The sequence below is a fragment of the Lactuca sativa genome, chromosome 6 (assembly GCF_002870075.4).
Source record: "Lactuca sativa cultivar Salinas chromosome 6, Lsat_Salinas_v11, whole genome shotgun sequence".
Taxonomy (NCBI): domain Eukaryota; kingdom Viridiplantae; phylum Streptophyta; class Magnoliopsida; order Asterales; family Asteraceae; genus Lactuca; species Lactuca sativa.
Window position 1 is genome coordinate 71,770,622 of NC_056628.2, and position 25,674 is coordinate 71,796,295.

General features: G+C 36.3%; 2 protein-coding genes, 1 long non-coding RNA gene and 1 other non-coding gene across 4 annotated transcripts; 2 read left to right on the forward strand and 2 right to left on the reverse strand.

Annotated features, from left to right (window-relative positions):
- The first annotated feature begins 873 nt into the window (after window positions 1-873).
- On the forward strand, window positions 874-980 carry LOC128126969 (small nucleolar RNA R71). The gene has a single exon (XR_008224936.1). It is a non-coding gene; the product is annotated as a small nucleolar RNA R71 (small nucleolar RNA).
- A 6,857-nt stretch (window positions 981-7,837) lies between these two features.
- On the forward strand, window positions 7,838-9,964 carry LOC111890185 (uncharacterized). Its single transcript, XR_002849762.3, has 2 exons — window positions 7,838-9,120; window positions 9,770-9,964. It is a non-coding gene; the product is annotated as an uncharacterized LOC111890185 (long non-coding RNA).
- An 898-nt stretch (window positions 9,965-10,862) lies between these two features.
- Window positions 10,863-11,468, reverse strand: LOC111890183 (histone H3.2). Its single transcript, XM_023886338.2, has one exon. The coding sequence runs from the start codon at window positions 11,381-11,383 to the stop codon at window positions 10,973-10,975; it is 411 nt and encodes a 136-aa protein (XP_023742106.1). The 5' UTR covers window positions 11,384-11,468; the 3' UTR covers window positions 10,863-10,972.
- A 4,428-nt stretch (window positions 11,469-15,896) lies between these two features.
- On the reverse strand, window positions 15,897-20,644 carry LOC111890197 (uncharacterized). Its single transcript, XM_042896099.2, has 2 exons — window positions 20,161-20,644; window positions 15,897-16,560 (listed from the first exon to the last, which is right to left on the reverse strand). Exons 1-2 carry the CDS (start codon window positions 20,566-20,568, stop codon window positions 16,006-16,008), a joined length of 963 nt encoding a protein of 320 aa, XP_042752033.1. The 5' UTR covers window positions 20,569-20,644; the 3' UTR covers window positions 15,897-16,005.
- Between the last annotated feature and the right edge of the window lie 5,030 nt (window positions 20,645-25,674).

Below are 25,674 nucleotides of genomic sequence, written 5' to 3' on the forward strand. Positions count from 1 at the left end.
GGATGATGACCACGGACTCTTCTAGACAGTCCAGTGGAACACTAGCAGGCTCGCAACCTGTAGGTGTTTGTGAACGATATGTTCACCGGTGTACTCCATCCCCCACATGGTTGCCTTTAGGACATTTATTGCTGAGGAATCCCCTTAGCAGTAGTGTCCGTCCCGATGATGATCCTTAGGCTAGGTCCCTTATGATAGGTGTTTAGGGACGTAAAGTGAGGATAACGGGAACGGGTAATCGGGTTATTGTTGATCGATGAAATTAATAAACTTATTTATTGTGGGTTGAAAACCCTATGTGCTCACCAGGCTCCCAAGCCTGACCCACTCAGTTTTATGCATTACAGGTAGTGGCGCATGAGCATAAATGTGATGTTTTGGACGAGGGATTACGGATATAGGCCTGTAGATATGAAATAATGTAGTAAGGCTTATATTGTACTGTTTATGCTTTTGATCTGTACGAACATGACATCCCGAGTCTTTTAATGAAATACATTTCTATGGAAATGCTTTTGATAAATCTTTATCATATTTTTGTTTTGGGACAAATTCCGCAACACTTTCATTTAAAATGTAACTCTGATTTTTAAACAAAGCATAAACAAACCGGTCTTTTCTGGCCGTGATTTTGGGGATGTCACATTCAGCATGGCCATTACAGCTGCTATTTCTTCAGTTTGGGCCCCTCCACCGCCTTTGATTCCATCTTGCCTAGGGTTGTGGTATTCGCGAGAGTGCTTTGCGAATTCTTCAATTAGCTCCTTGACCTCCCTTGGATTTTTCTTTGTCAAAGGTCCTTGAGAATAAAGGAGTTGTCTTGTCATAACGTTGACCCCATCATAGAAGATTGACATCTCTTGTTGCACATTTAGATCATGTTGAGGGCAATTTCTGAGCAAGCCCTTGTACCGCTCCCATGCTTCGTATAATGACTCCCCCGACTGTTGCTCAAAGTTGGCTATTGCCTTCTTGAGTTTGGCTATCTTGGATGGCGGACAAAACGGGTCCAGGAATTGCTCACGCATTTGAGCCCAAGTGGTAATTGTACCCGGTGGGAGTGCTTTTAACCACTCCTTAGCAGCTCCTTTGAAAGTGATGGGAAGCATCCTAAGCAAGACTGTGTTTCTGTTGACATTTGGGACATTGAAGTAATCCGCAATGTCGTTGAATTCATCTAGATGCTTAAAAGCATCCTCATGATCTTTCCCGAAAAATGGGATGTCCTTCAGTGCAGTCAATATGTGCCCCTTCAACTCGAATGTGGCAGTGGCAGGTATTGCGGGTTGGACTAAATCGGGACCCACATCTTCTCGGATCTGCTTCTTGTAAGCTCCCATGGACATCTATTCAATTGTTGCCATCTCGTTCCTTGGCTCGTTCTCGGGTTCGCTTGTGTGTTCTTCAAATTCTGGCTCGATATCGCTTTCGGACTCGGTTTGGACGGGCGTATGATCCAAATTCTCAAGATTGCTCTTGTGCCTCGAGGATGAACTTGACTCTCCTGTCTTCTTTCCCGACTTCCTAGAAAAAGCTGACTTCAATTCTTGTAAGGGCGTCTTTTTCTTGTGAATTGCAGACTCGGGATCTTCAAGTGGTGGCACCAAGGGTGTGTTTGAGCTTCTGGTCATGAACTCCTGCAACTTGCTAAACTAAAAACGTAAAACTGAACTAAAGTAAGAAAAACTAACTAACAACTAAAAATCTAGTTTTTTTAATAGTCCACGTCGTGGGCTCTGTGACTGACAGAAAAAAAAAATTATTTTGCTGAAAAATTAACTTTTTGTGGTTTTTACTTCACAAGAAGGATCGATTAATTTAATGCAAATAAATAAGCTAAAAACTAAGCCGCTCCCCGGCAACGACGCCAAAAACTTGATGTGCACAAAAGTACCCACTAATTTTAATATTTATAACCTAACAAACTTAACTAACTATGCACTTATAGGCAGTGTACCTAGTCAAATTACAATATAGTTTGGGTAAGTCGGGTGTCGATCACAGGGAACTGTGTTACTAATTAATTTACTTACTATTAAATTAACCTAATTATTGTCAAGTTTAAAAGGTTTTTATTTGATTTTACAAGATCAAATTCAATAAATAAAAACACACACTTGTTTAGTTTGAATCCACTTCTTCCTTATGGCTAGCTAATGATTACGGATTATTAAGTTGGTTTTTAGTTGTATTAGTAATTTAGTTCTAACTTTACCAATAATTAACTAATTTATGTCAAACCATGTATGTTCACACATAATTAAACACATAACTAATTATGAGTGAAAATATGCTATGTAAGATTTGTTATATAAACACAATTATAGTCACAATACACGTTCTCTAGCACAGCTAAGCTTATTTACTCTAATTACTAACTAAGATTGGTCAATCCTAGCTCTAACAATTTAATGTTCAGTAAATCATTAGGTAAACAAATTCATGCAGTTAATGGTCACTAAGCTACACAGAACATGCAATCAAGCAATTAGAGAAACAAACAATAGCATGCTAGGTTATACAAATCAAACACAAGCAATTTTTACCAACTAAACTTAACCCATAAACATTGAACTATTCATAAGTTGGAAGCTTCATCTAGCTAAACAAGAGTAGCTAGATTCAGCTGCTCATCATAGCAACTAATAAACCAACACAAATTAAAGTAATAGAAAACATGTTCTTAATTAACTACAATATAGACCTTTATTATTTTTGGTGTTGAAAACCTTCTTACAGAACCCTTCTTTCGCTCCAAATCGTCTCCTGGAACTCTTTCCTTCAGCCAAAAGGTTCTCCCTTTCGTAATACTCAGGAACACTTAAATAAACTCCAAAACCCCGCGCCACGTCGTGGCTATCCAGGCCACGTTGTGGGCTTCAAGTTATCCGTACCGGGTAAGGAATCCTCTGCATCGCGATCTTTATCTTCTAGAATCCTCATGCCACGTCGTGGCTGACTTTGCCACATCGTGAATTTAGTAGCTTTCGTGGATTTGCTCATCTTTTGTCTTCCAAGTCTCCCATGTTCTACATATTGTCACTTTTGGTCCCTCTCTTCGAAAATCCTTTTAATTGACTGAAAATAACAATTTAAAGTCATAAGTACCATTATTCTAAACATATTATCAACTTATTAATAAAAATGTACTTAAATATTGCCTAAAAATAGGTATAAATATGGCAATATCACATAATAACACATATCTCAGTATAAGCAAATAAGATTGATATTGCCATATTTATACATACTTTTAGGCAATATTTGAATACATTTTTATACATATTTTTGGTTATGTGCATGGAATAATGGTACTTATGAGATTAAATTGTATTTTCAGCCAAAAGTTGGATCCATGTCGTGAATCTTACTTACACGACGTGGAAAAGGAAATTTTGGAAGATGAGTACGTGCAAAGTCGAAATCCTTGCCCAATAAGGATTCGTCCAGGTCCACGACGTGGAGCACTATTCCACGACGTGGAATGTAATTTTATGACAACTATAAATACTTTTGATCTCTACGAATTTAAGAGGTTGGCTGGTGAAAAAAGGTTTCCAAAAGTCGATATTCAGAAGGTTAGAAGGCTAGGAAATTGGTTTGAATACCAAGGAAGAAGAAGAAGTGCATAATTACTTTCCAAATCGTGGTACTTTACAATGTTTTTGATTATGATATGTTTATGTTTACTTGTTAGAATGAATAGCTAAATCTAGCTGCTTTTGTTAGCTAGATAAAGCTGGAACTCGTGGTTTGTTTATAAATACTTAGACTTTTCTTGTTGGTTAATGTCTTGTGTTTGATTGATTATAACCAACATGCTTAATTTGATACTAGATTGCCTTAAATTCTTATTTTGTGTAGTTAGTGACCATTAATCTGCATGAATTTGAATACCTTGTAATTTAGTGAACATTAGATTATTAGAGCTAAGATTTAACCAATCTTAGATAGGTAATTGAAGTATAGAACTTGGCTGTGTTGGAGAACTCATATTAAGAACATAATTGTGTTTGTTAACTCAATCTTACATAACTCCAATTCTACTTAATAGTTAATTATGTGACTATGCATAGATCTACATGAATTAATTCAACATCAGTTAATTTGGAATTGAATTGCTAATAATATCTTAATTGGTAACCACCGAGAATTGTCATAATTAATAATTAAATCATTAACGGAAAGTTGATTCAAACTAACAGAAGTGTTTTTATAATATTGAATAGTTGTTGATAAATTAAGTTCATCTAAACTTGCAAAATTAGATAGAAAACCTTTTTAATTATTGTTTGATTTTAGATTAATTTAGAGTAATTATTTTAGCTAATTAAAACGGTTCCCTGTGTTCAACCCCAACTTACTTAAACTACATTACAATTCGACTAAGTATAATGTCTAGGTGCATATTGGTTAGTTAAGTTAGTTAGGAAATAAATTTAAAACGAGTAGGTACTTTTATGCATATCAAAGACCATATGGTCAATAATGTAATAAGACCCTCCGGTTAATCATGTAAATAAGACCATCTGGTCAATAACAGAAAATAAGACCCTCTGGTTAATAACACGAATAAGACCCTTTGGTCAAACATAAATTACCACACAGGTAAGTATAGTGAGAAGACTCACCTCGGATGATAAACAAATTCTATAATTGTTGTTACTACACACCGGCCCCAAACTCAGAGTCAAACCCACGACTAAACTCGATTAGGATTTAAGACTAAGTCTAAATATGGCCCACTAATCCGACCCACAAATGGCCCAAGCCCTAATAGGCCCACTAAGGCCCAACCTAAAAGATCCATAAAGATATGTTAATGGCCCAATTTTCCAAATTGGGCCCAAACCCCATATGGGCCTTATCTGAAAGCCCAAAACTACCCTTAGTCAAATAGATGATCTCAGGTGGCCCAAAGGCCCAAACAACATGTCCAATAAAGTGGCTTAAAAGGCGAAGCCGAAAAACATACCAAGCCCAACTCCACGTCGAACGCGGGGCGTACGCACAGCTACGCTGGGAGTACTCGATGAACCCTGGTCGTGACTTCAATTCAATATGTTGGGCGTGCAGCCAGTTACACAGGGAGTAACCTGGCTTAATCCATAACTCGATTATGACTTAACCACTTAATCCCTTTGCACCCAAACTTCATAGAACCCTAAAGTAAAGCTCTTAATGCAAAAAGTAGGCATCTTTATGCATTTGCATGACTATATGGGACCCAACAACCAACTTAATCCATTAAGACTCATTCTAATCCAACTAGATCATGCATGGGCCAATCTTAAACATCAAGCATGCATTTTTACGAACTATTAACCTCAGAAATACCAAGAGTAACAACTCAAAGCTCCTAGAGTAGTGTCAAACCACCAGATCTCACCCATGAGACCAAAATAGGACCAAAACTCATATAATGATGGATCTAAGCTTCAAATGAGCAAGGTTAGAGCTTTATACCTCTAATGAGCTGGAGATGAAGAAGAGAGTCCAGATCCATAAGCCTTCCCTTGATACACCACATTGCACCAAGCTTCCACTTCTTGAATAATCACTCAAAACCCACCAAAGATGTACACAATGAGCTCACAACACTTTTGGAGGAGGCTAGGATTCAAAATTAGGGTTTAAGGACAAAGGAGGCTAATAAATGGGAGACTCTTGAGGTTATAATGATGTATATATATATATATATATATATATATATATATATATATATAGTGCCCAAACCCTAAAAAAATAAGGTTTGGCACTCTAACCATTACGTAGGGCGTACCATCAGGTATGTTGGGCGTACCTGGTTCTCCCACGCGTTCCTTAGCGCTACCCAAGGGAGCAATCAACCAACTTATTCCACCAAGGGTCAAACTTGCCAAAATTTCAAACTGTCATAACTTCTTAATTATAAGTTCGTTTCCAACGAACTTTATATCCACGGAAAGGTAACGAGAAGCCTAATCTTCTATCAACTTTATTTTTCCTGAAACCCACTCGAACTCGGATCCAAAATTCATGAAAGGCCCGAACCAACCCCCTTACCGCTCCCTTGGGATCTAAAGCACAACCTGGACCCTTTTATCACACAACTTACCTTATCCTTATCCATAAAGGTCCCAAACCTTTATCCTTTATAGCCTCAAAACCTTATCATACCCGTATCACAACCCACGAGTGTTATCATAGAACAATCCAAAACGGGATGTTACAAACTTTCAAGATTTAAACTTTATGCACTTAAAGTGACCAAATGCTCATAACACCCAAAACTAGCTAGATCTAACAACTTCATCATCAAGATGCAAACTTTATACCTCTAGAAGAAAGATCAAGGTGGACAAAGTCTGGATCTACAAGCTCCAATGCAACCAACAGTTATTCAATGAGTTCATTCTTCTCTAAGGTGCACCAAGAAAACTCCACAGCACCTAAAACACCTTCTTTTTGCTCATAAGGCTCAATATAGGGTTAAGGTTTCAAGAGAGGGTGTTAGAGAGGTGGAAGCTGAGAATGGAATGGGGTTGAGGAAGTAAATGAACTTAAATAAAGCTTAAACCACGAAAATAGGGTTTGGGCACTGATCGCATACGCCCAGCGTACTATGGATGCCCTAGTACGCCCATCGTACACGGCTAACCCAAAAATCGTCCTAACTTCAAATGGTCGTAACTTCTTCGTTCCAACTCCATTTTTGACGTTCTTTATATCCACAGAAATGTATTAAAGGGCTCTACAATATTATATAAATATATGGGACTAAAAACCCATATTTCATGCAAGAACCCGACGTATGACTTTTCTCGTTCTACCCTTCGGCCCAAAACACAATTCAAATGTTTAGATCTCATAACCATCATTACCCTTTCCAAAAGGTCTAAACATTACCTCCTTAAGGCCCAAAGCTTTTACACAATCGACTTCCGGCCCACAGTCTTGAAATAAGCAATGACGAGAAACAGGAAGTTAAACTTTAGTTTTAGATGATCACAATGTTATTTTTTGAGTAAATTACACGAATCGTCCTTGATGCAGTGTCAAAATGCACGTTTAGTACTCATTTTCAAAAATTAACTCGGGTCGTCACTTATACCGTAAAAAGGTGCACGTTTCGTCCCTAAAATTGTTTACGATACTTAAAAGTCAATTTTACCCTTATCCATTTATTTTTGAATTGTTTATTTATTAATCACACTTAAAAAAGAAAAAAAATAACCCTCTCTTTTATCATCTACGGTCCCATTCCCAACCCATTTTACCCCTCTTTTTCATCTCTATTTTGAACCAAATCTCCAAAAATCAACACCATAACCACCATAATCTTCATCATCAGTTCATCTTCAAGATAGGTTACCGGAGCCACCATCGGTGTCATCGGAGCTATCGAGAGAGAGAGAGAATATTGTCGCTTCTTTCTATCTGTCCACCACCACCATCATCGGAGAGAGAGAGAGAGAGAGAGAGAGAGAGAGAGACCGTGCAGCTTGTGAACAAAATAGACGCAGATTCGATAAATCATCAAATCCGGCGGAGCTGCTTGTGTTTTGGGTGGCTTCCGACAACCTAATGAACACAGTTACTGTAGCAAAAATTGAACTTACAACGCACCGAAGAATTTGTCGTCATTGTGGCGGTGGGTTGATTTTTTGAAATCAATTTTTGCTTATATAACGATCGATTTTCTTAATCATTTCTCATTCTTTCTTTCTGCAAATGGAGTTTTAGATTAAAGGTATTACCCATTTGTTTTTTTTTTTGTTAAAGTTGATTTTCGAACTCCAGATGAATGGTTGTTGTCAATGGAAATAATCAATATAAATGAATTTGGGTCGTTGGATATCAACCATATCATGTTCACTGTCAATGGAAAAGACGGAAAAAAAACTAGATTTTATTAATGACACTAATCAAGCTTTGATTTTCAAATGAAATAGGTGGAGGGGAAAGGATAGGGGTGTGAGAGGTGGTGGGTCATGGGTCCTACTAAACTATAAATCATAATATTTATTTTTTTTAATTTATAAATATTAAAAAGAATGAAAAGGAAATAGAAAATGTCAATATAGTAATTTTATGTCTACTTTTAACCAAATGAGGAAAGGTCTGAATTAACATTTTGGCACCTGCGAAGGACGATTCGTGTAATTTACTTTTTTTTTTCAAATTAAAGCATTTTTTTCTTAATATTAATGGTCTATAGCCCTGTTACCGCAAGGTTAACCGGTTCAACCGGAACTGGTCAGATTAATAGTTTTAAGAAGCCCAAAAACTGGCTGTTATTGAAGCGGTAAAAAAACGGACGGTTCACAAAAAACCGAGTTAAAGCAGAGTTGTTCGCCCAAAAAACCCGGCCTAAATAATTATTATACAAGAGGCATTTAGAAAACAAAATCCGGCCTAGAATAAGCAATATGCGTTTTCTTTTGTTTAAGTTGAATCAATTTGCGTTTGTATATATAAAACAATATAAGCCTATTTTTTCATTACACCCACCGATATGGGATAAAACACAACGCAAACTAGGATATCTTCTTTCCTTTTTCTACTTTTCTTCTTGGCTCCTAAAACAAACATATATCCTTGCTTCTCGTTCAATAATCAATACTTTCAATCAATTGTTAATTTTTAAAGAAAATAATTAAATAACTTTGATGCTTTTATACATGTATATAGTTATAATATTCTATACAGTCCGGCGTTTACAGTTTTCAGGATCGGTCCAACCGGTTAGACCAATTGAATCATCGAAGGCTGTTTGTTTACCTCTTAATTGCAAAATTAAGAGGTAATATCTTAAAAATTCAGATTCATTTTATTTGTTTGCGTCTTATTTTTTACCTCTTAAAATTAAAAAGACCTCTTCATTTTTCAGATAGGAAACAAAGTCTGAATTAAAAAAAACATGCGTTTCTTTTTTTGCCCTAAGACACAATCGCACGCCTCGCCTCCTCTTCTCTTCTTCCTGCACTGCGACTTCTTCCCCCTTCGCGTCAGCTTCCCTTCCCAACTGCATACTCCGACGACACTGCTGAACGACGCCGCCTAACCAAGCAACGTCGACGGCGCTGCAACCTAGCAAGGCCGACGCTACTGCACCTGCTCGCGTCTGCAAATCGACAGGTTTGTTCTTCCTTCTGAAAATTGATTGCGCTTCTTTGTTTCTTCCTTCTTCCCCCAAAGTCGAAAATCAAAAAATCGAAATCAGTGGTTATGTTATGCTAATCAGATTTGTTCAATCGTAATCTATAGTTGATGCTATGCTTGATTTGTTCAATCAACATGGATTTCTTTCTCCTTTTTGGTCTCTGTTATAAGTAAAGGAGATATTGATAATAATGAATTGGCTTTGGCTATTGGCCTGCAAGGTTTCTTTGAAGCAATTATCCTTATCAGGTTCTTGCATTGTTACATATATTCAATGTTTACTATTTCCTAGTATAACCTCCTTAAAATGAAAGAGAGATGTGAGAATGAATGAAAAAATGTTTGATGCAGGGGTATGTTGGTCAATCAGTCATCATCCTTGGATGTCATTTTAGATTTTCATTTATTGTAATGCTTGTGATGCCATTTTAGATTTCTTTGTTTATGTTGATTTATTGAAATTTCATCACTGATCATGTAGAGCTTTGAATAATATTTGATTATGTAGAGATTTGACATTTACATTTACAGTCACTTATCATACTTGTTATATTTTTTAAACCTCTTGATTTGCTAACTGATTATATACATTATCTCAAAACATTGTCATGTTATTTGTCTGCAGCAAAGATAAGGGTCAAAGCAAGAAGTGTTCAAAAAGAAATTAAGTTAAATTTCTTTAACTCCATTAATGTTCAAAACATCCATGCCATTTCTTTTTTCTTAAGAACTTTTTGTAATAAAGATTGCTTTTTTTTTTGTAAAGACTACTTGTACATAACTATTGGGTAGTAATTATATTGAATTATTAGGTTGCTTAGTTTTCATTGTATTTTTTTCTAATATTGGGTGTAATGTTTAGCATCCTACTTCCATTGATTTTTTTTCAAAGATATAATGTTGTAATTGAAAGAAATGATACAAAAGGGTAAAATTGTTATTTTTATCATTCAGCACAAAAATTCAGAGGTTCAAACCAAACAACATGAAAAAAAATTCAGATCTTAAAATTTCAGACCCTCTTAAAAATTCAGATCTCTTAAAAATTCAGATCCTGTCAAACAGATGCATGATTCAATGTCGGATCCGGTTTTCAAAACCTTGGTTATAGCAATAAAAATTATGTTACAGTGTTAGGAAGTTATGATTCAACTCACTGTCAATATCAAGTTATAACATTTATATTATATCCAAAACCTTGCTAACAAAATTCAATATAAGTATATTTTTATAGGATCTTCCAATTCAACACAAACTCACAATCACGATTTTGCAAAACTTCAAACAATTTTAAATAAGATCTCAAATCTAATAACATGGCCTAAAATTAGTTGACAATAGGGAAATGAATGTGTTATTAACGTTTTGGGGAGAACAAAAACCATAGTTTTTGCTACATTTTTGTAAATATGTTTCTGAAGAATTATGTTGAAAAACCTATTGTTTGAGTTTTGGTACACTCAAAAGATAATGTGTTTTGCTTTATTGGGACATAAGGGTCTTCAACGAGACATAATGGCAAAGCAAAGCTACAAAATCATCATTACAAAGCTACCATGGTAAAAATGAACCATATTCGCAGTCGCTAACAGTATACAAATTCATAATAACACTAATTTATTGTTATGAATGTTTTTCCTGAGGCAATGTTTTCAATTAACAACTAAAATGGAGAATTTATCAAATTGGCAACACAGCAATGCAAATTAAGTAGGTAATTTATCATAACCAAGTTCGATTTTTCATTGGGTATAACCAGATAGAAACAAAACACATACATCAACAGCAAACTAGTCGAGATCTACATTCTAACATTAGAAATAAAAGTCTAAGCCCTCTCACCACGAATCCTACGAGCGAGCTGCATATCCTTAGGCATGATGGTGACTCTTTTAGCATGAATCGCACACAGATTTGTGTCTTCAAAGAGCCCAACAAGGTAAGCTTCGGAAGCCTCCTGGAGAGCAGCCACGGCGGAGCTTTGGAAACGAAGATCGGTCTTGAAATCTTGAGCGATTTCCCTCACAAGTCTCTGGAATGGAAGCTTCCTGATCAAAAGTTCGGTGCTCTTCTGATACTTCCTGATCTCTCTCAGTGCGACTGTTCCAGGCCTGAATCTGTGTGGCTTCTTCACTCCGCCGGTGGCCGGAGCTGACTTCCTTGCCGCCTTGGTGGCCAACTGCTTCCTTGGAGCCTTTCCTCCGGTGGATTTCCTTGCTGTCTGCTTGGTACGAGCCATTGGAAGGTAAAAAAGAGCTTCGAGAGGAAAAGGAAAAATGGAAAATGATTTTTAAGGATTGTTGTTGAATAAACTGGCGATTTTAGATTATGGGTATGTGAAGGTTTATATAATGCACATGTCTGGGAGAGAAATAGCGGCAAATTTTCAAAAGTGTGAACGAAATTTTGGTTTCCATTTGGACTGCGGAAAAACAATACAAGTTGGCAATCCGTGTGAGTTCCTTAGGGACCAATGATATCTAGGCCGTCGGATTATGCGGATGTGTGCTGACATTTGATTTTAGGTATTTTGCCCCGCTAATTTCCACTTTAAAAAAATCTTACCTATCATCTTTTTTTTTTCTAAAATTATCTCATTTTACCATATAAATAATCCTAATTGAAATTTAAAATATTTTTCTTGGTTAAATTGTATTGTTTTCCGAAAAAAATGGTTATAAATAGTTAATTATATATTGATTTTTTATAAAATGGTCAACGGGATTTCTTATTAGCATCATATTTTTTAATAGAATGGTATAAGTTTTTTGTTTATTATAATATTTGTTTATAGCTTTATGGGAAATTATTATGCAAGGTCTTGAACTGCAGTGCTGACACAGGGTGCAGTGTCTTCAATTTTCAAGGCTTTTTTAATTTTTAGACAAATATATAGTTACAGTGTTGGAATTTTTATAAAATTCATTTTTATGTGTTATTATTTTAAAAAATTAGCAATATAGTTAACTACATACACAATGTAATATTTAATTGTAATCTTGAAGTAATTTGAAATATAAAAAAAATCAAATAATTTGTGAGATGACTTGCCCCAACAAATTCAACATTAAATATTTAATGGAGAATATATGAGAACATTTCTATGTGACATCAATCAAAATCAATATGTGATTTCATCAAGTATAAATCTTGTAATATGTCAAAAGTTACGTTCCTTGTCGTCGAAATTTACTACCGGATAGAATTTTCATCTGTATGACATTAGAACTGTTCGACTTTAATCATTTTATAATGTGTCTACGACAAATATAAATCATGTAATCTAATAGATTAATGATTATGTTTTCTTCACCATACCATGTGATTCTAATTTCTTTTAAACTCTATAAATAACTTTATATAACGTTAAACTAAAACTATAAATTATTTATATTGATATGTTAAATAATATTTATATTGATTTAAAATGTATAAAAAATAAGACAATACTGTAAAAATGATCATGTGGTATGTATTCTTTTATGGTTTTTGGTCTAAATCATAATTTTTTTTGGATTGATGTATTTTTGAACTAATTTCGTTGCGTTTTGGTCCTTTAAAAAAACGAAAAGACTAAATTGCCCTACTCATGTTTTTTTTCTATTTGTTTTAAAGATTTATTAATAATAAATATGGGGCCAATCTCTCTCTCTCTCTCTCTCTCTCTCTCTCTCTCTCTCTCTCTCTCTCTCTCTCTCTCTCTCTCTCTCTCTCTCTCTCTCTCTCTCTCTCTCTCTCTCTCTCTCTCTCTCTCTCTCTCTCTCTCTCTGATGGAAGTCTCACGTTGACAGATCGAATTGAGTTTTTTCTTTAAACACATCGACACACACACACACACATGTTTACAAATCCACGTCGTCTTTCGTTCCTTTCCACAAGCCTAAAGAACAAAGACCTTTCTTCCCCTTTTTTTACAAACCAAAAGCTGGTTGCACAAGTGGTTTACAATGAAAGTCCTTGATCATTTGCTAGGATCTCCGACACAAAACCTTCGGAGGTGAAAATGATCACATGTATTCTTAGTTTTTATTAATTGAAAATATGAGTTACATATCAAATGATCAATATACGAGTACATTAGTTGCAGTTACTCTAGGTGTCTGTTGTTTGCAAAATACATGTGTATTTATAGTCTAGTCTAAGCAACAATAAGTCCAGTATTCTCACGATCCTATTGAATAAAAATGAGCACGTTGGTTTGGCTTGGTATTCATGGATCTTTTGCATGATTGAAGTATTTATTCGGTGATAATGAGTCTTATGTTGACTAATTTTGTACACGTGAGAAAAAACTAAAAATATATTCGTTATAAATGTTAGGAAATAATACTAACAATGGTCATGATCCTGAGATTTGTTCGGCATCCTGAAAGATCTTGAAGATCGGTATCCTGAAAGATCTGGGATCCTGAATAGGGTTGAGGGTCTCAGGCTTAACAACAACTGTATCTGAAATGATTGAGGTGACCGGTGTAATTTTCGTTTTGGGAAGGAGCAAACAAGTACTACCATTGACAGAACCATCAAAAAGGCTTACCTATTGTAAAACGACCGAACCATTGTAAAATGACCAAATCATCACAAAAAAGATCGAACCATAGGAAAAATGTCGAACCGTTGTGAAATGGTCGAACCGTCGCTAAAGGGCGATCAATGAGATGTATATCAATAGTAGACATCTTAGGATTGACTTCGATGAAGTAGACGTGACTGGTGTGCAACCAAGAGGCTGACTTTCTGTGATTAACTCCTACAAAGTAAATGATTATGAAAGTGAAGAGATAAGAGGATATGCTTGGTGACTTGCATATGTTAACAGGTGGTACAAATAGCTGAAGAGCATTTGTATTCGTACCACTAGAGTGAACTTAGAACTAATACGCCTTACAGATTAGGCATTATACCAGAAGGAATACGAAGAGTTGGAAATAGAATTCTTTAATGATATAGGGAATCCATTAAAATATGCTATATCGAGCATATGCGCGAGAAGAACCCTAGGAAACTTTAATATGTGCTTAGTAAAACACATGGTTATTGTTAAGTCGCATAATAAAGACGTGAAAATACTAGTGGTGTCTAGGAAAAAAATTGTACTATATGTGGTTGATTCGGACACACTTATGTGTGTTAAATTGCTTCATGGTTATCATGTGTAGTGACTTGGGAACTTCAAGACAATTTTTGAGACGCGTATACGTTAGGGTTGTGCATGGGTCGGTTTTGGACCCAAACCCAACCCAACCCAACCCATAAATGGTCGGTTTATGGTTTTCAGAATTCAATAGGATCGGTTTCTGGTCAGTTTGGTTTCTCGGGTTTTGAGGTCGATTTGGTCGGTTTTTCGATTTCTTTGGTTCAACCCATATACTCACAGGTTCTGGGTTTAAAACCATAGGTTTTGGGTTTTATCCTATTTTCTATAAACGAAACAACAAGCTAAATACTTAAAAAAACACCAACTTGAAGTTCAATACTTCAAAAAACATGAGTCTTACAACAAATAGTCTATTACAAGTTACAACCAAAGCCCGAAATATTCTATTACAACCAAAAAGCAATCAAGTATACGTGGTTTTTCGGGTTGGATGGGTCGGGTTCTTGGGGCAGTTTGTCGGTTTTAAGTATGGGCCGGTTTCTCGGGTTGGATGAGTCGGTTTTTGGGTAAAAAACGAACCCGATTTTTTCGGTTTATAAAAATATCAAACCCTAACCGTCGGTTCTTCTTCGGTTTCAGTTTTTTTCGGTTCCGGTTCCGTCAGTTTTAATCAGTTTCCCGGTTTTTTGGTTTGGGTTTGCTCACCCAACTATACGTACCGGAAACACAGGATCCGTACTTGGATCAGAAGGAGTAGCAAAGTTACTAAGGCACTAGTAGTTGAGTTGTTTTGTTTGTATTCATTATTACATGGGTTATGGTGATGACAAGGAAAGTAGTTTTGGTTCAAACCCAAGTTGCCATCAAAGAATCGAGTCCAAGTAATATATTCGTGTATGAGCAAGTTAATTCATTATGAGAACCTTATATAATGCAATAACCGAATTTGGTTGAGGGATTTAGGAAATAGGTGATCGAGAGAAAGATTGCAGCTTCTTTTGGGGATAAGCAACCACTAGCTAGAAATGTCGGTATAAAGGATTAAAAGGCATGGTTTTTGAGGATCTATACTAGGTGAACATGATCATTTTTACAGGGAATGAATACACAAACTTTCATTCATATAATGCATTGAATGAATTGATTCTGATGCATGGGATTGTGATTGTTTAGCAGAAGGTCAAAAGCGCCAGAAGCAATGCATAATGTTTAGCACTTGGAATGTTATGGTTGTTGTGTGAGCAAAACGAGATGTTGATGATAAGTTTTGTAGATCGATGATGCAATAGTCTGGCTTAAATGTGATGTTTGCAAAATTAGAAGACCACTGAATTCACAGGATTTGATAAAAAAATTCGAGTGTCATACTTGCTTCTGGGGATATGTCAGATCTTTGCCAGGAAGGAAAGATCATTCATATGTACAAAGGAAGAGGCTTTTTTCCTAATCTAACAGTAGAAGATTACTTAAGAAACAAGCACATCCTTCTAAACTGATAATAGATTTTCTTGTTTGGAAGAAGGCGAACACATAAACAAACAAAATCATGTTTGCAAATAAATCACGATTGCCACTGATATGTTGTTAAATACATTGCTCCAAATGCAATGTTAAGGACAAACTGGAAACATACCAATGCAACTCAAATACGACATTTATGAACACCAAAATGTAATTTCCATTCAATATAATTAGATTAAACAAAACGCAAAGAAACAAACCAAACTAATCAAGATCTACATGCTAATTTTGGAAATCTAAGTCTATGCCCTCTCACCACGAATCCTACGAGCGAGCTGCATATCCTTAGGCATGATGGTGACTCTTTTAGCATGAATCGCACACAAATTTGTGTCTTCAAAGAGCCCAACAAGGTAAGCTTCGGAAGCCTCCTGTAGAGCAGCCACGGCGGAGCTTTGGAAACGCAGATCGGTCTTGAAATCTTGAGCGATTTCCCTCACGAGTCTCTGGAATGGAAGCTTCCTGATCAAAAGCTCGGTGCTCTTTTGGTACTTCCTGATCTCTCTCAATGCGACTGTTCCAGGCCTGAATCTGTGTGGCTTCTTCACTCCGCCGGTGGCCGGGGCTGACTTCCTTGCCGCCTTGGTGGCCAACTGCTTCCTTGGAGCCTTTCCTCCGGTGGATTTCCTTGCAGTCTGCTTGGTACGAGCCATTGGAAGGTAGAAAAGAGCTTCGAGAGGAAAAAGAAAAGGATTTTTAAGGATTGTTGTTGAATAAACTGGCGATTTTGGATTAAGGGTATGCGAAGGTTTATATAATGCACATATCTGGGAGAGAAATAGCGGCAAATTTTCAAAAGTGTGAACGAAATTTTGGTTTCAATTTGGACTGCGGAAAAATAATACAGGTTGGCAATCCGTGTGAGTTCCTCAGGGACCAATGATATCTAGGCCGTCGGATTATGCGTATGTGTTGACATTTGATTTTAGGTATTTTGTCCCACTAATTTCCACTTTAAAAAATCCTACCATCATCTTTTTTTTTTTATGCAATGGTATAACTTTTTTGTTTATTAAAATTTTTGTTTATAGCTTTATGGAAAATTATTATGCAAGGTCTTGAACGACAGTGGTGACACAGGGGTGTAGGGTCAAGGCTCTTTAAATTTTTGGACAAATATATAGTTATAGTGTTGGAATTTTTATAAAATTCATTTTTATGTATTGTTATTTCAGAAAATTAGCAATGTATTTAACTACATACACAATTTAATATTTGGTTGTAATCTTAAAGTAATTTCAAGTATGAAATAAATCAAATAATTTGTGAGATCATGTGTCCAACAAATTCAACATTAAATATTTAATGGAGAATATATGAGAATATTTCTATGTGACATCAATCAAAATCAATATGTGATTTGATCAAGTATAAATCTTGTAATATGTTAAAAAGTTACGGTCCTTGATGTCGAAGTTTACTATTTGATAAGAATTTCATCGGTATGACATTAGAACTATTCTGTTTTAATCATTTAATAATGTATCTACGACAAATATAAATCATGTAATGTAATAGATAAATGATTATGTTCTTCACCATACCATGTTATTCTAATTTCCTTTAAACTCTATAAATAACTTTATATAATCTTAAGCTAAAACGTTAAATTATTTATATTGATATATTAAATAATATTTATATTGATTTAAAATGTATAAAAATAAGACAACACTGTAAAAATGATAATGTGATATGTATTTTTTATGGTTTTTGGTCTAAACCATAATACTTTTTGTTTCGATTGATGGACTTTTTAAACTAGTTTCGTTGTGTTTTGGACCCTTAAATAACAAAATGAATAAATTGCCTTACTCACGTTTTTTTCTATTTGTTTTGAAGTTTTATTGATAATAAATATAGGGACAACGTATCTCTCTCTCTCTCTCTCTCTCTCCCCCCCCCCCCCCTTCCCCCTCCTCTTCTCTTATGGAAGTCTCATGTTGACAGATCGATATGAGTTTTTTCTTTAAACACAAACACGCACATGTTTACAAATCCACGTTGTCTTTTGGTCCCTTCCATAAGCCTGAAGAACACAGACCTTTGTTCCCTTTTTTTTTGACAAACCAAAAGTAGGTTGCACGGGTGGTTTACAATGAAAGTCATTGATCCTTTGCTGCGATCACTTACACAAAACTTTGTGAGGTGATAATGATCACCTGCATTGTTAGTTTTCTGTTGATTGAAAAGATGAGTTACAGATCAAATGATCATTATATGAGTACATTAGTTGGAGTTACTCTAGGTGTCTCTTGTATGCAAAATACATGTGTATTTATAGTCTAGTCTAACCAACAATCAGTCCAATATTCTCAGGATCCTCGTGATTAAAAATGAACACGTTAGTTTGACTTGGTATTCCTAGGTATTTTGTATGATTGAAGTATTTCTTCGGTGATAATGAGTCTTATGTTGACTAATTTTGTACATGTGAGACAAAAAGTAGAAATATATATGTTAGAAATGTTAGGAAATAATACTAATAATGGTCATCATCTTAAGAATTGTTCGAGATCCTGAAAGATTTTGAAGATTCGGTATCCTGAAATATCTTGAAGATCCAGGATCCTGAATAAGGTTAAGGATTTTAGGCTTAACAACAGTTGTATATGAAATGATTGAGGCGACCGATGTAATTTTCGTATTAGGAAGAAGCAACCAAATACTACCGATGACCGAACCATCAAAAAGGCCAAACTATTGTAAAACGACGGAACCATCGTAAAATGACCAAATCATCATAAAATAGATCCAATCACTGGAAAAATGTCGAACCTTCGTGGAATGGCCGAACCATCGCTAAAAGGGTGATCAATGAGATGTATATCAATAGTAGACTTCTTAGGATTGACTCCAATGAAATAGACGTGACAAGTGTGCAACCAAGAGACAGACTTTCTAGTATTAACTCCTACAAAGTAAATGATTATGAAAGTGAATAGATAAGATGATATGCTTGGTGACTTGCATATGTCACCGGGTGGTACAATAGTTGAAGAGCATTTGTATTCATACCACTAGAGTGAACTTAGAAGTAGTACGCCTACAAATTAGGCATTATACTGGAAGAAATACGAAGATTTTGAAATAGAATTCTTAATCACCTAGGAAATCCGTTAAAATATGCTATATCGACCATATGCACGAGAGGAACCCTAGAAGAGAAGTCTAGGAAACTTTAATATGCGCTTAGTAAAACACATGGTTATTGGTAAGTCGCCTACTAAAGACGTGATAATACTAGTGGTGTCTAGGAAAAAAATTGTATTATATGTGGTTGTTTCGGACACACTTCCGTGTGTTAAATTGCTTCATGGTTATCATGTGTAGTGACTTGGGAACTTCGAGGCAATTTTTGAGACGAGTATGTGTGACAATTTTTTAGACGAGTATGCGTAGGCGTGAAAGATAGTAGTCTTTTACTACCAGAAACACAAGATTCGTACTTGGATTTTAACGAGTTGCAAAGTTACTAAAGCACTAGTAGTTGAGTCGTTTTGTTTGTTTTCATTATTACATGGGTTATGGTGATGACAAGGAAAGTAGTTTTGGTTCAAACCCAAGTTGCGAATGCAGTCCAAGTAATATAGACATGCATGAGCAAGTTAATTCATTATGAGAACTTTAATCAATGCAATAACCAATTTTATTTGAGAGATTTAGGAAATAGGTGATCAAGAGAAAGATTGCAGCTTCTGTTGGGGATAAGCAACCACTAGCTAGAAATGTCACCTGTGATGGTATAAAGGATTCAAAGGCATGGGTTTTGAGGATCTATATTACATGAACATGATCGTTTTTACAGGGAATCAATACACAAACTTTAATTTATATAATGCATTGAATGAATTGTTGTGTGTGCAACAAGATGTTGATGATTAGTTTTGTAGGACGATGATGCAATAGCCTAGCTTAAATGTGGTGTTTGCAAAATTAGAAAATCGAAGAATTCACACAGATTTGATCACAAATTTGAGTGTCATACTTGCTTCTGGGGATCTGTCAGATCTTTGCCAGGAAGGAGAAATCATTCATATGTACAAAGGAAGAGGCTATTTCCTAATCTAACAGGAGAAAATTCCATAAGAAACAAACACATAACTCCAAAATGATCATAGAATTTCTTTTTTGGAAGAAGGCAGACACATAAATAAACAAAATCAAGTTTGCAAATAAATCACGATTGCCACAAATATGTTGTTAAATACATTATTCCAAATGCAATGTTATCCGGAAGAAAAGAAAAGAACAAACTGGATACCAATGCAATTCAAATACGACATTTATGAGCACCAAAATGTAATTTCCATTCAATATAACTAGATTAAACAAAACGCAAAGAAACAAACCAAACTAATCAAGATCTACATGTTAATTTTGGAAATCAAAATCTAAGCCCTCTCACCACGAATCCTACGAGCGAGCTGCATATCCTTAGGCATGATGGTGACTCTTTTAGCATGAATCGCACACAGATTTGTGTCTTCAAAGAGCCCAACAAGGTAAGCTTCGGAAGCCTCCTGTAGAGCAGCCACGGCGGAGCTTTGGAAACGAAGATCGGTCTTGAAATCTTGAGCGATTTCCCTCACGAGTCTCTGGAACGGAAGCTTCCTGATCAAAAGCTCAGTGCTCTTCTGATACTTCCTGATCTCTCTCAATGCGACTGTTCCAGGCCTGAATCTGTGTGGCTTCTTCACTCCGCCGGTGGCCGGAGCTGACTTCCTTGCCGCCTTGGTGGCCAACTGCTTCCTTGGAGCCTTTCCTCCGGTGGATTTCCTTGCAGTCTGCTTGGTACGAGCCATTTGAACGTAAAAAAAGATTGGTGAATGGTGAAAGGTGAAAATTAACGAAGCTCTGAAACGATTGTTGTGTAAGATGTGGATCTAGGATGAAGGATTTTTGGGAATTTTATACTACACGGATTTGGGGGAATAAGCGGCAAAATTTCAAATTGTGAAATGATTTGGGGGATTTGGGTTTCAGTTTGGCCGCTAGTAAATTATACATGATGGCAATCCGTGTGAGGTCCGTATTAACCAATGATATTTCAGGAACTTGATGACGAATCTAGGCCGTTGGATTGTAGTCTTAAAAAGAAAAATAAGGCATCATGTTTTGCTAACCCGACCAAAGTTATTTTCTTTTTCTTCATTTTTGCATAATTGTACAGAATAACTTTAAAAACTAGCATATAATATTATTAGCATCATATGATATGATGAATATGTATGTAGTATTATTACTCAAGTTGAAATGTTATACAATTAATAGAATAAAAATTAAATTAATATGACTCGTAATAAATATTTATATTCCGGCATATCATTTCAATGCCTTTAATCACCAATTATTCGTAAATATAACTATGTATTATTTTCAATTTAATATATTTATAGTTTTATTATAGTTTATTAATGTAGAATTATTAAGTGAGAAATTAAAAGGAGCCCAAACCCCATCAAACATCAGGGACCAATCTCTAGTAATTATTCGTTCATTCTGGTCAGTTGGGCATTATCAAGTAAAAAAAAAACATCATTCAACATTAGACAGCCACTTCATGGAAATGATCAGATCCAGAACCTCATCAAACACTGGAGGGCCTTGTATTTGTCGAAGTCCCGATACTGGAAGCCCCCCCCCCCCCCCCCCAATCCCCACATCAACGACGGCAGTGGTAGCTGCAACAGCAGCAGCCTCTGAAAGTGCAGTGTATCGGTCATCAAAGAACTTCATCATGGCAGTCTTGATAGACCCAAACAACTCTCGTATCTGCCTCCAGACAATAGAAACAACCCCAGCATGAATCATCTCTCTAACCTGGTCCTCAGTCAACCCTGACCTATCATGGTCACTCACTCTTGCTTCTGATTTGGATCCCCTTGCGAACACCATATTGAAATAAACCATAAACTATCAGATAAAGCACCATTCATACCATATGAGCTATTCCAATAAGGAAACCCTAAGGGTTTGACTTCCCTGCTATGCGTACGGGTCCTATGCTTCCAGTAGTACGGGCCCATACTACCGTCCGCACGTACCCATAATCTGCTTGAGCTAGAGAACCAATTACTGACATTGAAAAATGGAAGTATGTCCATTGATGAATACACTAATACCTTCACTGACAAAATGGAGTTTGATTTGCACATCGTTCCGAACGAGTTGATGAAAATTGATAAGTATGCGAAGTGACTTCCATGGGAGTACGTTGTGCTAGTTCGCCAGGCACCTACACTGGAGGCAGCTATCTGGGTTGTCATGTATGTTGAGGATATGATCAAGGGGAGAGCCGCCATCAAGGTTGAGGTTGGAGGAAGTTTGAGGGATTTGCAAGTAGTAACAAGAAGAACAAGTCAGGTTTAAGGAAGTCTAAAGGAAGAAACGAAGCAAAGTGGTGCGAGAAGTGTAACAAGAAACACTTCGGGAAGTGTATCAAGGAGGTGACCTGCTACAAGTGTGGGAAGACAGGGCATTACGCCAACGAGTGCACCGCCAGCAAAAGGGTGTGCTATGAGTGTCATGAGGAAGGACACATTTCGAAAGACTGACAAAAGAAGAAGGACGCAACAAAACCCAGTGTCCCACTCTTAGATGTCATTTTTTTGCATCTTATAGGGTAGTTTTTATTATCATTTTAGCATCATATTTCTGTACATTTGCATGTCATTTATTTAAATAATGTCCAGCTCATGTAACTCGTTAGAATTCCCGTACTACTCACGTTTTTATGCCAATTTCAGATAGTTCAAGTGGAGTAGTGCTTTGGGAGCAACTGGATGCATGTTTGGAGCTTGAGACTTACGACCGATTATGAGGAATTCTTGCAAGATTCTTTGGTCAAGAAACATTCGATCGAATTGATCACACGAAGATAGAATCTGAAATCTTAAGTTAAAGGATGTTGTTGGCAACTTTGATCCCCTGTTAGTATTTTGACCATATCTCATGAATCGTAACTTCGATTGATGTGATTCAAAATGATACGAAAAAAGTAGATGAAATTTCGGACGTCATAGGCAAAACATGTGATCGCAAATATGGTCCACGCGATCGCATGGGGCCTTTATGCGATCGTAACTTTGGTCGCAGATTGTCTTCGAGTTTTTTTGTGCCAATAATTCATCCGGGGGTGAAAAATCAAACATACGATCACAGGTTGTGCCCATGCGATCATAGGTTGGCCAAATTTCTCGAAATGGTATTTTACTTCATTTAAAAGGCTCGTGACGCGTTTCGGTAATACATGCGATTGTATCAGATTGTGATAGTCGTTTCACGTCACGGTTTTTGTAACGCCTGTGTTTCTGGGCTTGTCATTAATGTTGATATAATAGTCTAGGTTAACCTTTGTAACCCGTTTTGAAATAATAAAAGCGTATTATTTGAGTATTATGTGTTTTGTGCTTAATTGTGTGTCTTAATGTAATTAAGAATAAAAATAAGCGTCAAAATAAAATCTTAGATAAGCTCGATATCTATGGATAATGTCGTAGTAGTTGAAATGAGGTTTCCGAATATATAGAGAATGTCGAAATCCGAGTTATAACGAAGAAGTTATAACCTGTCGAAATTTTGCGACAGAACCGGCAACTCTAAATGACGTAAAAAGTGAAATTTACGTTAGAGTGATATTTAGCCCTAGTGATCTAAATGAATGTCGTAGAGTTCGTTAAACCGAGAGCGTGCATAAAAAGAACACCCAGATCTGACTTCGTATGAGGAAGTTATGATTTTCTGAAGTTTCGACTTAGCAATATGCAGTCCGAATACTCTATTCGAGATCGAATGATTGTTGGTTGAAACAATCTAAACGAGAATCGAAGATCTCGTTGATAGCAGCGCATTGGTGAAAAGACAGACGAAAATGGACGTCGGATGAAGAAGTTATGAATTTATAACAGAGTTTTCTTGTCCCGGCCTACTAAAAATAAATAATAAAAATAAACTCAAAATTAGTCGACGAAGTCTAAACGAAAGTTGTAGAGCGTAGTCTCACCTACGCGTGGATATAAAGAACGTCGAAAACGGAGTTCGTATGAAGAAGATATGAATTTTCGAAGTTTATTAAATAATTAAAATTAAAATTTAATTATTAAATTCCGATATTATCCGAAGGAAGGGGGAGTCATCGATCCGATCCGAACTATGCCCAGCGTAGTTGAGTACGCCCAGCGTACCCCGATGCATGCACCGCCTCGGACTCGAGTGCTCCAATGACGCATGCAATGACGAACCGAGGCGTACACCCCACGTAAGGTAGTACGCCCAGCGTACTGCGAGACCTCAACCTCCTATAAAAGGGTTGCGAGGGCAGCCGACTCCATTTGCCAAATTCTATTCTCTTTCTCCCGTTTTGCATCGTTTTGCATGCCAGAATTATCCCAAAGCCCCGGTATCAATCCCGAGCCCCGAAGCAAGTTCCAAAGCCCCGAAGATTCCGAAAAGTGCAATTCCCGAGCGGAAGCTCTGCTTGCGAGAAGCCCGGTTTTTGTGAAGATCTTCCAGATCTACTGAAAAATACTACTTCTGCAAGTCGTAGTGTTGTCCGATCATCTTCTGATCAAGTGAGTGTGTAGTTACTTTCTTCTAACGCATAATTATGAAGTATTTTATACGAAATACGTGTTATGTGTATAATTTTTGTTGTTATGTGTGTGAATGTATATTCACTTTCTTCTATCTCATAAATATGATTTATTCTCTATGAAATACGTGTTATGTGGGTGTGCCTCATCTATTATGTGGAATATGTATTGAATGAGAATGCTATACAGGTTTTAAACTATGTATAAAAATATATATTTCTATCTACTAATATGTTGGGTAGAACATGGGTAGATAGTTGGTGTGTGATAAACAGATGAGAGGCCTCGATGTTGTTGTTGTTGATCTAGTTATTCAACGGAGTATGGATAACGACCACAGACTCTTTCTAGACAGTCTTGTGGAACGCTAGCAGGTTCATAACATATAGGTGTTGTGAACGATGTGTTCACCGGTGTACTTTATCCCCCTCATGGTTGCCTTTAGGATATCTATTGTTGAGGAAACCCCTTAGCAGTAATGTCCGTCCCGATGAAAATCCTAGATTAGGTCCCTTGAGATAGATGTTGTTTTAGGGACGTAAAGTGAGGATAACGGGAATGGGTAATCGGGTTATTGTTGGTTGAGGAAATTAAATATAATTATTTATTGTGGGTTGAAAACCCTATATGCTCACCAGGCTCCCAAGCTTGACCCACTCAGTTTTATTTGTATTACAGGAAGTGGCGCAAGGGTATAAGATGGATGAATCATCGAGTTGTTTTGTTTACAAGTCTGTATATGTATATATTTGTTGAATGACTTGTAATGTTATCGTTTATGCTTTATGGTCTTGTATCGGAACATGACATCCCGAGTTTTGATTATATAATGAAAATGCATCTCTTGATGAAATGCTTTGATAAATATTATTTTATCATATTTTGTTTTGGGAACAATTTCCGCAACTCTTTTAAATCAAAAGGATTTACTCTGAAATTAATTTAAAAAGCATAAATGAAATCGGTCTTTTCTGGGCGAGCTTTTGGGGATGTCACAGTTGGTATTAGAGCATTAGTTTAAGTGAACTAGGAATTTGTAGGATTTTAGACTTAAACTTAGAACGCTAAGTGGAGAATGTGAGATGTGTGTCTGTTAAATTTTAGACACGAGCACTAGTTTATTTTAGGAAAGTTGTCTAAAATGCTTTTATGTGCTAAATGTTATATGTTGCCATATATGATATTATTTGTTCGGATCTATGGTCTGTTGCCGACCGGATCTGGAAACTTTATGTGTGTATAGGGGTGAAAACGAGCCAAGCTACTCGTGAGCTACTCGGGATCGGATCATTAAAAGCTTGACTCGAAACCGATTTT